Below are 15119 nucleotides of genomic sequence, written 5' to 3'. Positions count from 1 at the left end.
ACTCCGCCATGGATCGTTGGACAAAGCCTATGGATGAGGAGAATTGTGTTTTTGGAGGTTTTTTGGCTAAATAACGAAAATAAAAGGTGGTACACACAGGCTTTGGAGATAATTTTGTTGAAATAATAATCATCAGCTAAAGTCACTTTGTTGTACATTTGGAACAATTTATGTCAATTAAAAATAAATCACATAGGCTTTGTTAACTGATTGCTATTATTACTAAATCTGTGTTAACCTCATACCTTGCTTTGAGCATTTATTCCCAAATCCTATTCTTTCCCCATAAATTTTTCCCATGGGGATGGCTGAACAAATATGGTGGCGGTGGTGAATGTTATTGCAAGAAAAGTGGAGTGAGAGAAGGTGTTCCATTTACAGAGTAACTTCTACAATTAGTTTTTATTATATTAGCAGATCAGGTTGGGTTGCAGATTCAGTTGTAATCTAGAAACTAAATATCTAACTGTAAACAACATGCATATTGAGAGCTCCTCATGGAGTAGAACTCTCCTTGTTCTACTGTATTCCCCTCTAGAAGCATCCACACCTCCAGGCCACATAGGCATATCCAGTGAATTTGCAAATACTCTTGGTTATGATAACATGTAGACAATCACAAGTGACTGATGAGATTCATTTAACAAGCTGAGGAGCAATAAACCCAACTGACATACCAATAACGTGGTAATAGGACCAGTTTTGTTGTTCAATTAAAATGTATTTATTTTCTGTATACCAAAGAAAACCAAATGGCGATCCAACACAAAATGAGAGTACAAGTAAGGAGAAAAAGCTGAATCAATATGCTAACACACTTATAACACACTGCCACCATTATTGTTCAATATTCATACCAATAAAAATTCTCTTTGAGTAAAGAGACATTAAAACCGTTATGAGTCAACAATCAAAACAGTGATGAATAATGATAAAAAATAGCAGAAGTAGTAGTTATAACAATAGTGATAATCAAGTGACAATGAATAGTGAATACAATAAAAAGCATATCTCCATAAAACTACCTTGGACCGATCCCAGACTTGGAGCACAGCACTGCAACCCAGTCCTTGTTTTTAGACAAGCTACAGCTCGACACCATAACAAACAAAAAAGAAAAGCAAAAAAGATTAGTAATTATGAAGGATATTTTAAAACTTGTAGTCTATGAGCCAAATCAAGTGCCTGCCCCAGGTTGTGAAGGCTGAAATGCATTCATCTGTAGCTCATGGTAAAGATCTTGGACTGGCTCAAATGTCAAGCCATGGGAGTTCCTTTACAGTTTGCATGAAGAACATCTCTGCTGCTCTGTCAACCTCAAGATTGCTTTTTGGTTTTTTTAAATGACAGAAAGCAAAAGGAAGGATAACTTTGGAATATTATTTTTTTCTTAATATATTTCTTTAAAAAAAAAAAAAAGTGTAATTTGTCATTTTGCATTTTGTCAAAACTATTAATAGTAACATTGTTAATAATATACAACTTAAAACAGAAGGAAAAATATCTTTAGTATTTTATGTGTCCTTCAAAACAGCACCTTTCATAGTTTGTGCGGTCTTGACTTTTTGCATGTCCCGATTGCTTACAGAAGTATCCCCAGTAAGACAAAGGTGACGACTAGAGTACCCAACTGACTCCCTTCTCCTGGTTTCTGGACTTGCATTGTTTCTACCCATACACAGATAAGTACTAGCTTGCAACCACATATGTTTCAAGACAGAAAAAATTAAATCTCAGAAATGAAACCCCATTCTTTTCTAGTTCTTCTTGTCAAGTCTGTTTCATTTGACCTCCCCAGGAAGTTGATGTATCCTGAACAAAAATATAAAACACAACAATTAACTGTTTTACTGAGTTACAGTTCATATGAGGGAATCAGTCAACTTAAATAAGTTCATTAGGCCCTAATCTATGCATTTCACATGATTGGGAATACAGATATCCATCTGTTGGTCAAGGATACCTTAAAAAAAAAAAAAAAATTAAATGGGTCTCGGGATCTCATCACAGTATTGCTATGCTTCCATAACCCCACCATGGGGTACTCTGTTCACAACGTTGACATTAGCAAACTGCTCACCCACAAGACGCCATACGTGGTCTGCGGTTGAGGCCAAATTCTCGAAAACAACGTTGGAGGTGGCTTGTGGTAGATAAACTAACATTAAATTCTCTAGCAACAGCTCTGGTGGCTATTCCTGCATTCCAATTGTACACTCAAAACTTTAGACATCTGTGGCATTGTGTTGTAACAAAACTGCAAAAAAATTAAGTGGCCTTTTATTGTCTCCAACACAAGGGGCACTTGTGTAAGGATCAGCTTGTTGATATGCCACACCTGTCAGGTGGATAGATTATATTGGCGAAGGAGAAATGCTCACAAACAGGGATGTAATCACATTTGTGTGTGTTTGGACAATTTCTGGGATCTTTTTTTCTGCTCATGAAACAACACTTTACATGTTGCGTTTATATTTGTGTTCAGTGTATATTGTTTGTTAAGGAATATCACCCGTTTCAATCTTACACTTGAAATGATTTGTTGTGGATATTTTTCATTGACCAAATAAGGAAATGTTATTTTCTTGTTCAACATTCATTCAATAGATCTTAAAACACCAGTAGTGAATTAATAAATTTAGAAATAATTTAAGTGTCAGGACTAAGACTTTCCTTGCACAGCAGTAAGGTCTGATCCCTTTTGTTTGGTGTTTAATGAGTTAATGTAGATATTTTTTTTTGACAGACTGCAAGTACCAAAAACAATGTTTCCAATGTAATTAATGTAACTTACAATAACACATCCAACATGCAACACGCACATCTTTCATTAAGTAGAAAGACACTGCATAAGAATGCTTAAGAATAAAAAACGTTTCATACAATGTAAAACGCATCAAAGTGCCGTATTATGAGAGTCTGCCCTCTTCAGCCTCTCTTTTTCCCTGTCTATAGAGGATTGTCATGAGAACAGTGAGTGGGTGTGTCTAAAATGGAGCCCTATATAGTGAACTACTTTTGACCAGGGCCCATGGAGGATTCCATTTCAGCCACAGCCAGTGTGTTTACAGGAGGGGATAATCTGTTCAGTTTAACAGGCCAATTCTAGTCACAAACAGTTAAAAGTACCTTCCGATTCCATGTGAAGTAGCATACACCATCTGAACACACGCCACCTGTATCCATACAGAAAGCTTGTAGTGACACACAATCAAGATGGCAAGTTCAACGCCACTAAAAACAGAGCTACTTCTCATTTCTGGTCCAACTCGATACAGTTACAGGTAATCCCAGCAGTCTTTTTTTTAGTCAGTCAGATAATGGCCGAATTGTTTTTTGCATAAGCACAGTCTTTAGGGATAATACACAAGTATTATAAGAGTGATTTAAAAACTGGGCCAGGATGGTTAAGAACAATATTATAACTGCAGCCCAGGACAATATAAGGGACTGGTAAATGTTCACTCATTTGATAACTTTTGGTGAAGCAGTGTGACAACAGTGTATCCAGTTTGGACACAAGAACTCGGGAGAGAGACATCCAATGTGAGGGAGCAAAGGGTGGTAAGTGACTGGGCCTTTCCATCACACATTAAAGAATATTAGCTTGGAGGACCAGTGCCCAATGTGTTTATAAACATTTAAGGAGCCCAATGGGTCCAGTCTTCACCACCACTGATGGGTGCCTTAGCTGGTGCTGCTGGGTAAGGGTGGGGAAGCTGAAGGGTCCTCCACACAAGACCCGGAGGCGGAAACAGAAATAGACCCGCTGTCAGATTTATTGTTGATGATGGTCGCTGGCTGGCCAAAGTTAGTGGTTCTCAGAGTGGCTAAATGTCGAAGGGAGAAGACATGGGATCTTGCTGCTGCTCTGGACTCAAAGCCTGTGTTGCAGGCCTGGCACTTGCCTCTCAGCGTCTCTCGGCCTGCAGGCTGGCCCCCGGCTGGGGGAGAAGAGGGCTCCAGGACGGTCAGCTGAACCGGTTTGGGAAGGATGGGACGGTGGGCTCGCAGAGCGTTGTACTGCAGGTAGCTGCCCGAGCTCATGTCAATCGTCTTGGAGGGATCTGACGACACAGGAGACTACAAAAGGCAGAGAGAGAGAAGAAAGAAAAAGTGTCACTCCAACACTGGCTTCTGACATACATGTTCAACAAAAGGTCAAAAGGTCACCTCAAAATACAGTTCTAGACAAGAAGCTATGTTTTAGAGCTGGTTTCCCCAGACACAGATTCAGCCTAGTCCTGGACTAAAACGCATGCACAATGGCGATCTCCATTGAAATTGATTTTTTTTGTTCACAACTGGGCTTAATCTCTTTCCTAAATAGTTGCCTGTAAAGTTTTTAAATTTTTTATATATCTCCACAGACCAATTCATTGCATACTGTACAGTAAAATGTCTGACCAGTTTCTCCTGCTGCAGCCTCCATCGTTTCTCCTTGGCGCGGGTATTCTGGAACCAGATCTGGACCACCTTGAGCGGCAGCCCCAGCTCCGTCCCTACCGCCTCACACTCCATGGCGTTAGGGTGGGCGCACGTCTCATAGCATGACTGCAGGATGGACAGCTGCAGACAGGACAGGTGTGTGCGTGGCCTGCGGGTGGTGGAGTGGTGCAGGAAGTTGCTCTCCGATGGAGAGGTCTTAGCGATGGTGACAATGCTGACTGTGGTTTGATTACTTGCGCTTGCTGTTGTGGTGGTGGTGGGGGTGGTAGTTGCCGTGGCAGCAGAGGCGGGAGCGGAGGCCGTGGCAGCAGCAGGAGCAGAGGACGTGGCAGAAATGGTGATGGCAGTGGGGGCAGCAGCTGCACCGACAGCTGTGAAGGTACGGGGTGCTGACAGACCCAACTGTTCCCTAGACAGTGTGTTGATCTTAAAGGGGCCCTTGGCCGACCAGTAATTGAGCCCATTTTGCTTTTGTGACGTCGCAGCAGGAGACTTGCTAATTGGCGTCGAGGGCAGTTTTGGCACCATGCGGTTGGTGGATCCAGGCCTGGCGAGTGGCTTCGCTTGGTTACGATCATCCACTTCCTCATCATCTTCCCCAACTTCCTCTTCAGGCGCATGTTTGGGAAGGGGGCGAGGAGGGGGAGGTCGGGTTTCCTTGTGGACGACAGGGAGAGCTGGAGCGATGCTTTTGGGGGCGATTTTGACCATTGTGACATTGTTCGTCAACTCCATTTTGGTCTTTGGCACTGCAGACACACTGTGGCTCATGGAGGAAACAGAAGAGGCCACCTCCTTGGGCCTGTTTGGAACTGTTTTTTTTACATTTTCCTCCTTCTTCACCTCCATCTTTGGGATGGCCCGTACTGGATTGGCTACAGTTGAGACGCTGCTGTTGGAGTTTGATTTAGGGGTGCTGGAGAAGATAGGTTGTGACAGTGGCCAGGTGAACTTGATGAGTGGTTTGCCCACTGCTGCCAGCGTGCCGTCACTGATGAAGCGAACCTCACCCTTGCGCTCCCTAGCCCGCATGTTCTGGAACCAAATCTGTACAACTTTCTTTGGGAGATGGACCCACTCTGATATCTGCTCAAACTCGTGTTTCCCAGGATTTGGGTCTTTGAAATAGCAGCCATAAAGCACATTTAGCTGCTCAGCCTGGATGATAGTCCTGGAACGTCTCATGTCGCGGTACCGCCGTGCTTTGGGCCTGCCTTTCTGGTCCCTCTCCTCTTTCTCTCTCATGTAGACAGTGCTGGCCTTGGCCATGTTATTCCCACTGACAAAGCCACCGCTGTTGGAAGTCGCTTGCTCAGGTTTGACCTCGACCACAATGAGTCTCCCTTCCCCAGGTGCCCCAAAAGCTGTGGGCCTTAGACCGAGTCCATCAAGCAGACGGCCCTTTTGTGCTGAAGTCTTGTCACCCGTGAGAGATGTTGAGCTGTTGCTTTTCCCAATGCTGAGATCTAAAGCAGCCTCACAGTCTCCTCCATTAGACATGTAGTGGGAGGTGTGGGTATGGGAGGAGAGGGATGATGTAATGAGAGGGTCAGAGAACCGGGTGATGTTAGGGGGGTTTGGAAAGGCAGGTACTTTGCCTCCATCTCCTTCTGCAACTCCGAGCCCAACCACTGATGGAGGGAGAGAGAGAACATAAGGGCTATGGAACTGATTAGAGAATGGAGTGAGGGACAGAGACAGAGGGAGGGAGTGTAGAATGCCACTTGGAAGCCGTTGATGGTCAATGGTGACGGGAAGGTGGGAAGGAGGATCAGCTTGCGCCTCTAGTTGTAAATCCACGTCGGGGTCTAGTCTCTCCTTCTTAACCTCTACCTCCTCCCGCTCCAACTCCCTCTTTCTCTTTCTTCTCTTTGCTCTCTGAGCTGCGGCCTCCTCGGCATCATCGTCATCCTCAGCGTCTGAGAGGAACACAGTGGTGGAGCGCAACACCTTTCCTCCTGAACCCTTGTCTCCTGACAGTTCTACCAGAGCCTCCTCTTTAGCAGGGCTGCCTGGCCCCTCCCTCATGGAGCCACTCAGGCTGTCCTCATCACTCACAATGACAGAGGTGTAGAATTCTTCATTGTCTGAGGTCAGACACGAGTCCCCTTGGCTCTCCCTCCCCATCTCTTTACGCCCTCCACTATTTGACAAATCCATCGCGTGACTGCCAGAGGCCTCGTCGCTGACCCCACCCTCGGTCTCATCTATCGTAAGACAACCTTCCTCCTCGTCGTTCTCAAGAGCCTTGTATTTTTTACCATAGCCTGCAATGCTGCTCACGCGCTCTGTTCCCCCAGCTATCTGCCGCTCTTTGGCTCGTCGGGCATCGGTGAGCCACTCGCGTACCTCCACCTCGGTGAGCCCCACCTCCCTGCCCAACGACTCGCAGTCGTCACGGGGAGGACTGGCCGCATCAGCCTCGCTTCGCGACTCCAGAAACGCACGCATAACCTGTATCTGGAACTCTGACAGTATCGGGGGGCCTGAGAAGTGGCGAGCCCTGAAATGAGCATGGCGACGAGTTGAATCGGGGGAATTTAAGGTGCGTTTAGATGGGCTAGATTCCGGGGAGCAGACAGAGGCATAAGGGCTTGTGCCAACTTCAGATTTTTGAGGGGTAGAATCAGGGCTAAGCAAAAGGTTTAAAGTGGTAGGACTTAGGCTTGAGTTGCTGGTAACAGACGGTGAGCGGTCACTACACTTGTCATTGTCCCCCACTTTCTCATCTGGCCCCACGTGACCTGCTGAGTTCCCGCTCTCTGTTGTGCTCTCTTTCATTTCAATATCTCCATCTATCATACATGACTCAGCCCTGTTATTTTTGCCTACTAAGGCGCCGAGATGCTCTTGTGCATATCCCTTACCATCCTCCTCACAAATCTCTCTTTCTCCATCACCACATTCCATGGACCAACTGTCCTCCTTCTCAGCCTTAAGTGATCCTTTCTCCTCAGCTGTCGCCTCGTTTGTGTCTTGCTTCACTTTGCTCTTGTTTGTTTGGCTGTCTTCTGAACAGGCTTGTGAGATTGCTTGGAGACCGACAGCTGGCCACTGGTTCTGTAAGCTACTGAGTCTTTGGGCCAGGATAGCTTGCTGGGCAGCATTGAGACCTAGTAGGGGTATTGACTGGGTCAGAAGCTCTGGGTTTAGTCTCTGGCTTTGTGTTTGGAGCCCATTCAGGATAAAGGGGATGAGCATCTGAGTCTGGGTTATGAGCTGAGGTGAGGCCGTGGCAGGGGATGCACCAGCCGCAAACAGAGAGGGGAGGAGGGAGGGGAGGAGGGAGTGTGAGATAGAGCTTGGGCTGGACGTGAGGAGGGTGAGAAAAGCAGAGACTGCCTGAGCAGAGGTCACAGGGGAGGAAAGCAGTGAGGGAGACGGCTGGGTTTGAATTGCATCTCCATCTTTGTTAGTCATTGCTGCAGCAGCCAGGCTTGCCGGGGTGACACAATTGCTGCTGGGGGTGCTAACCAACTGTGCAGCACTGCCCCCAGACGTAACAACTAAGTTAGTAGCCATATTGGTCCTTCCTGAATTTCCACCTGCACTGTTGGCAGAGATTCCTGCATTTCTGCTACGAGTTTGGTGCAAAACAGATTTCAAATGACTCTCCAGGGTGATGGCATGGTTGTAAGAGACTCGACACACAGTGCACTGGTAGGGCTTGTTTGATAGATATGGCCGAGACAGAAAAGGGACTGAGGGAGCGGCTGGGGTCCCATTTTCACCACCCTGTTTTAGGGATCCGGTTCTCATCCGTTGCACATGGGATGCAGAGTTGTAGTGAACACTTAATGCGGTCCTGGTAGGAAAAGCCTCTAAGCACGCATTACACTTGAATGGAGGACTGTCATCGCCTTCAGCCATTACACAATGTGTACCCTTTGACTCTTCATTGTTGTCAGGTGTTTCTGTGGACTGATCTCTCTCCTGATGCGTCTCAAAGACAACTCCACCTCCCTCCAGGTCTCTAGCTCCCTCGGCCTCCTTATTATCCATCTCTTTATCTTTGTCTCCAGACCCAATGAGAGTGTGCCTACTGTCGGAATTATGTTGGGGTCCGTCAGCGTTCTCATTATTATGACACGGGTCTGAGAGGGAGGCGGAGGAGGCTTCTAAAAGCTCCAGCTGTAATGACGGAGCATCTGATGTAAAGGAGAAAGGCAAGACATTTCAACAGCTTTTTTTGGTAGATGGAACCCTGACAGCACCCGATTAATGTATTACCTGACACACACAAATACAGTCATAGCAAAAAAAAATGCTTGTAGGTGTAACAATACCCTCTTAGTAACAGGCGTTTTTTAACACACGCTAGATGTTTAGGTTACTCTTTCAATGTGCTTGTATCCACTATTAAAATAAATTGATAAATACAATATTGATAAACTAATCCACAGTGCAAAATGGTGGGTACTGCGGTCATTCAAAGGAGAAAGTCACCTGCGTCATGCCGAACATCGGTGTCCCCGTCCACTCCACTCACCCCCTGTTTGGGAGCAGCCTGGTGAAGAAAACGTGATTAATTCATTCTGAAAAAGGAAACACTATCTTCAGACTAAATTCTGCTGACACGGGAACCAACTGCTTGCGCTTTGCAGTCCAACAAGATAGCATCTTACTACAAATTGGTGACTCATTCTGCAATATTTCACATAACCAGTGATCCACTACTAATAATGCCCTAAGGGGGTAAATAAAGTTATATTGAGCGGTCTACAGTCCCACAATTATGTATACACACACAATGTACAATAATGTACCATGTATACACACACAATGTACAATAATGTATCATGTATACACACACAATGTACAATAATGTACCATGTATACACACACAATGTACAATAACGTATCATGTATACACACACAATGTACAATAACGTATCATGTATACACACACACAATGTACAATAACGTATCATGTATACACACACACACAATGTACAATAATGTATACACACACAATGTACAGTAACGTATCATGTATACACACACAATGTACAATAATGTATCATGTATACACACACACAATGTACAATAACGTATCATGTATACACACACAATGTACAATAATGTATCATGTATACACACACAATGTACAATAATGTATACACACACACAATGTACAATAATGTATCATGTATACACACACACAATGTACAATAATGTATCATGTATACACACAATGTACAATAACGTATCATGTATACACACACACACAATGTACAATAATGTATACACACACACAATGTACAATAACGTATCATGTATACACACACACAATGTACAATAATGTATCATGAATACACACAATGTACAATAACGTATCATGTATACACACACACAATGTACAATAACGTATCATGTATACACACACAATGTACAATAATGTATCATGTATACACACAATGTACAATAATGTATCATGAATACACACAATGTTCAATGTACATACACAATGTACAATGTACATACACACAATGTACAATAATGTATCATGTTGTACAATGTACAATAATTTATCATGTATACTGTTTAACATCCAAGTATCATTCATGAAACACATCACCATAATAACAGACACCCAAGTCAAGTTTTGTAGACCCATGTGATGTAGCGTAGCACTACTCACAATGTCCAGCAGCTTGTCTACACAGTTAGGGAGCACACTATGACTGTCAGACAGGTGCAGAGAAAGGGAGCCCCTGTCTGGTAAGCCTTGTTGACACAGGGGGCACAACCACACCTCGTTGCTTTCACTGCTCACCGTCTCTCCAGACTTCTCCTGCAAGATCAAAATGTGTTTCAGTGGATAGAAAAAAATATTGCTTTGAAATTAGAACCATATCCAGGGTTGTTTACTTGTATTTTCTAAATGTTTTAAATGTCATAGGCTATACAGTGCAAATGTTATTTCAGTAAGTATGTTGGAAATATAAATCTACATAAACCTAAATAGAGAGAGTAATCCAAGTTATGCCTCAATATTAGATAACTATCAGAAGAAACACATACAGCCTATTGCTAGTCTAATTGTTTAGGCTATACAGCCAAAATAGTATGACGAACTTGGTCCAAATAAATCAATAAAAACAGACAAATAAAAATACAGAATATTTTCTGACTTGAATGCAATGCCACTTCACTTCACACGAAGAAACAGTTATTCCACTTCAATTAAATCGTTGTGAATGGCGTGATTATTGACCTTGACCAGCATACATTTACCAAATTTCAGAGACAAGTACGATATCTGGGATCATGCAAAACATAACATGTCGGTTCATTGTAACTAATGAGCGAACCATGGGCCATTTGAACGTGATCACACACACACACACACCTATATAACAGCCTTGTAAATGGCCAGCATACCCCCAACCACGAGACAAAGCAGTGTTGTCCTTTTCCAAAGCTACTCGGCAGACATTGAATTGTGTAATTAGACCAAACGACCCTATTATTAGGCTACAACTTTCAATACCGGTACTTCTAAACGAATCGACGAGCGATAAAAAGATACATGTCGAATACCACTTCCGTCCTCACCAATTAGCTAGCCGTGCCCAGAAAATATCGTTTTACCAACAAGGTTGCTTGATTATTATAGTTGAGAGAGAGAGAGAGAGAGTGCCGTGCGTTATAAACCATAGTTTAAGGATTTATACAACGGTATTGATACATTCCCATTGCTCTTCATTATTTAGCTAATTAAGGTACATATTAATTAGATACGCGGAACAGTGATGGATCAATTAGCTAGCAAGCTAGTTAGTTAGCCAAGCGATCAACGTTGTGATGCTAAACTAATGTTATGAAATGCAACAAACACTAGTTCCTCTGCCATAATAAAAAGGACGGCTAAAAACAAGAGACTCGAAACGTAACCGCATTGATTATTCATTTACGGTGCGAAATTAAAACAAAAGGATCAAACAATCGTGCCAGCCTGTTAGCCGACAAGATAACCCGTCGCACTCAACTAGCTATTCCAGAAGACAAAAAACATAAAATAAACTTATCCCAGGTGTACACGGCTACACATCCTGAAGCATAGCGTTCCACTACAAATAGATACATAGACTGAGTCGCTAGGCTTTTGGTTCCCATCCGAAACCTCGGCCTTGAGTGGTTCCCTTACCCCACAGATTATGGGCTTCCAATCGGGCATCCAGTATTACGCCACCCGCTGCCTGCTCAACAGCGCAAATTGAGGCCTACATGGACTAAGCTATTTAATTAATGAATATGGCTTCCCTTCACAGATGTGTAAAAAAAAAAAAAAAAACGCACCCCTCCTCCCTCACCATTCCACAAAACCCAGGACGCATTTTAATGATCAGTTTCATTATCCAACAGTTTTAGTATTCACGAACATCTTTAACAAATCATTGTTGATAGCTTCGTGCAATAATTGACCAAATAAATCAAACGCTAAGCTACTTGAAACAGACTACATGCACACTGCGCACGGCAAAGGGGGGTGGTGGGGTGAAGAGAAGGGGAGGCAGAAAAGTTTTGGACATTTATGTTCGAATTCGGTGCATAGGACTATTTGATATACAACAATTCATCGTTCGATTGTTGTTCAAATGATAGTTTAAATCGTTCAAGCACAATCGCAATTAAGACATCGACAATATCGTTTAATTAACTTCTGCAATTAGTTAATGCATTTACCTGCATGGTCGCCGCTCCAGCACGCGCTTCCTCTCGCTCTTTAAAACTGAAAAGTTTTCCTGCTCGCCCTCCCTCGCCTGTTCTCTCTCTCTCTCTCCCTTCGTCTCTCTCCCTCCCTCTTCTCTCTAGTAAACACACGACAGCTCCCCCCAAGGCTGATCGCTGACATTCAGCAGGGACGCAGACGTGTCGTCAATATAAAATCTTTATGTAACAATATGAGTTGATTCAAATAATATTTGTCTCGTCGAACCAGTTTTGCTGTTTAATGTAATGAGGCATGCTGAGAGTGGGCTTTTCCAGAGCCATGGCGACTGATCTGAATAAGCATTTGTAAAATTCAATCAACCGGATTGAATCAGATTTCATTCCCAACATCCTGATCCTGTATGGGGTCATCAGATTAGGATTAAAATAACTAAACAGAGTGAATAGTTTACAGATTTAAACTTTAAAACCACTATATCGGAAATGTATCTCGATAAAACGTTACATTTATTTCGAAATATAGTGAGCCAAGATATGTATTCGATTAAAGCTATTTGGTTTCTGTTTTGTTTCCGAGTCCAGCAATTGCAGGCTAATTCAATGAGATTGGCACTTTTCACTTGGGCCTAAAAGAATCGACCCCTATGTAATTAGGTCACTTCTTCTAGTGCTTCTATTATATCATGGCGGTACACAAAACAAACGTTAAGTCACTTCTTATTTCACCAAACACTTTTATATTAATATACATTTTATTGCAAAGTAGTGCGTCACAATAGTTGCATTAGTTACGGGGGAATAGGGTTATAACAAAGATAGAACGAGTATATTGGATATGTTTAAAAACTGTTACAGTTGTTTTCCAATCTCTGTAATGTACCTTTTCTGCGTTATTATGACGGGCTATGATGCCCGGGAATGCAGTAATTACCTAGGTGTCCACACTGCGCCTTTCTAAAATACTTGCAGCTGTCAGGGATTTAGGAAAACTCAAACTCCAACCTGTTTTGCGTGATTGTTGATCGGTAATAACTTGTTACCATATCCTGACGACTATATGCCGTGCTTTTATGTCCGATAATTGTGTATTTATGTTATAACTATTTTATATTTTCTTTATTTTTCCCCTCTCCCCCTCCACCTTTAGTTCTGTTTGACGATTAGAGGGTTCAAGGAAAAATGGTTGTCTACCTACAAAGATACCGCCCAGGGCACTATGTAAAATGACTAAATGCACATACAGCTGCACTGTTACATTGTAACAAATAGTAGCTGACTAATGGCAGAGAAAATTCTGTACATTATAATTCCTTGTTTTAGTTTTTCATGTCCTTAACTTTGTCTAATTAAAATGGTTAACACTAAAAGTATGGTCTCATTTTGTTATTACAAACATGCAATGAAAAGTTATTATGATTGGTTTCCAGGTATGTCCTGCTGTGCTGTTGTAGGTGGCGTCCTCTTTTTCCCAAGGCAGTTAAGCCAAAACCACGCCCCGTTATTCAGAGAGGCGTTCTACAACGCTTTGAGCGCTCTCCAAGTCCGGAAGTGAATATCACGTAGCGCGAATTTTCAGTCACTGATTAATAACATTTTCCCTTGTATTTCAAGATTGAAAAATATAATAACATAATGTCGTGGACCGAGCTAGCCATTAACATCCCTTAACGCTCAAAGACAGATTCAATGGCTGTAGCATAGCGTATTCGACTGAATGATTAGCTAATAAATATGAGCCATTGTGAATAATAAGCATTTGCTTTTACCTGATAGTAGCCTACTAATGATAATATAACTTCAAATACCGAGATGGGTTAACTTAGCTGACCTTCAATTTAGGGAATTCAGCAGAGTTATGAGACATTTGTACAACTCATTGAAACTCTGAAAATAAATACATGGGCAAATGTTACCAAACATGATAATAATAGGCCTGCATTACGGTAGGCAGCTAATTGTTAAATTACACTTAACATTCTTACCTTGGAAGGTCACTGTCTCTGCGCTGATCGCCAGTGAGTGAGACAACGCTAGCTAGCCAATGGGAGCGTAATAGAACGCCGGGGGCGTGGTTTTAGCTTACCTGCCTTGAGAAAAAGAAAGACGCGTCTGGGTGTCCTTTACCTAGTACATGGTAATTCAACCACTTTTAAAGAACAATGAACTACAAACCTGTCCATATGCGGAGTCAGTCAAATCAGAGCAATCATTTCCAGTGTCACTGAATGATACTTTCATCTGCCATTCTGCAAGTTGTGGATCCACTCTGGCTGAGGATGTTGGATGACTGGGAATGTGTCTTCCAACCTCTATCACCACACTAGTTGTGTTTGGTCTTGTTAACCAACCTTTAAAAAAACAAATAACATTGAGTTAGTATAATTACCTTATAAATTAAATACAAGATACAAAAAAAGATCCTGCGCAATCATCATTTTTAAATACAATTTTTTAAGAGATTTTAAGACAGGTTTATAGCAACCTTTTGAAATTTAGAAGTCCAAATGTTACCCTATAAAATGGGTTCCCAAACTTTTTCACTCAGGCCCCACTTCCAGCATTGTCATGTCAACAAAATCAATGGGCAAAAAAAAAAAAAAAAGCTAAAAAATGTTAGTTGACATGGCCTAGTTGGTTTGGACATCGATGGCAAGTTATACATAACTCAGTCTCCAATGACTAACATGACAAGAGGAAAACTGCTGATGTACTATCCAATTTCGACATTGCACCTTGTGCCTTCCACTTTTACCACTTTCAGGAGTAAATTGAAATCCAGACTGATTTGAGCTGGAGTGCTAAAACTCAGTTGCTACACTTTATCAGACATGATGGCGCCGACAGAGATGGCAGCATCGCGACTAGCTCTTAAGCAACACTGCAATATTTTGTTTGTTTATGTACTCTTTTTTACGTTATTAGCTCGGGAATTGTTTTGTGTCATTACATACAGACCTCAGAAGAAATGTAGACCTCCACAAGTCGGGTTCATC

The 15119-nt window shown here is 42.5% G+C and overlaps 1 protein-coding gene across 5 annotated transcripts; it reads right to left on the bottom strand.

Moving 5' to 3' along the window:
* Positions 1-383: 383 nt before the first annotated feature.
* On the bottom strand, positions 384-14403 carry LOC123991405 (zinc finger homeobox protein 2-like). 5 transcript variants are annotated; one of them, XM_046292973.1, is made up of 5 exons: positions 14299-14403; positions 10091-10243; positions 8896-8956; positions 4408-8597; positions 384-4083 (listed from the first exon to the last, which is right to left on the bottom strand). In XM_046292973.1, the coding sequence occupies exons 1-5, from the start codon at positions 14362-14364 to the stop codon at positions 3688-3690; spliced, it is 4866 nt and encodes a 1621-aa protein (XP_046148929.1). In that variant the 5' UTR covers positions 14365-14403; the 3' UTR covers positions 384-3687. The 5 variants fall into 5 exon arrangements, with proteins under 5 accessions (XP_046148929.1, XP_046148931.1, XP_046148933.1 ...); XM_046292975.1 differs by lacking the exon at positions 14299-14403 and adding an exon at positions 12139-12256; XM_046292977.1 differs by lacking the exon at positions 14299-14403 and adding an exon at positions 12139-12172 and having other exon boundaries at positions 10205-10243.
* Between the last annotated feature and the right edge of the window lie 716 nt (positions 14404-15119).

The sequence above is a fragment of the Oncorhynchus gorbuscha genome, linkage group LG12 (assembly GCF_021184085.1).
Source record: "Oncorhynchus gorbuscha isolate QuinsamMale2020 ecotype Even-year linkage group LG12, OgorEven_v1.0, whole genome shotgun sequence".
NCBI classification, from domain to species: Eukaryota; Metazoa; Chordata; class Actinopteri; order Salmoniformes; family Salmonidae; genus Oncorhynchus; species Oncorhynchus gorbuscha.
The sequence above is the reverse complement of the archived record's forward strand: the minus strand, read 5'-3'. Positions and strand labels throughout refer to the sequence as shown.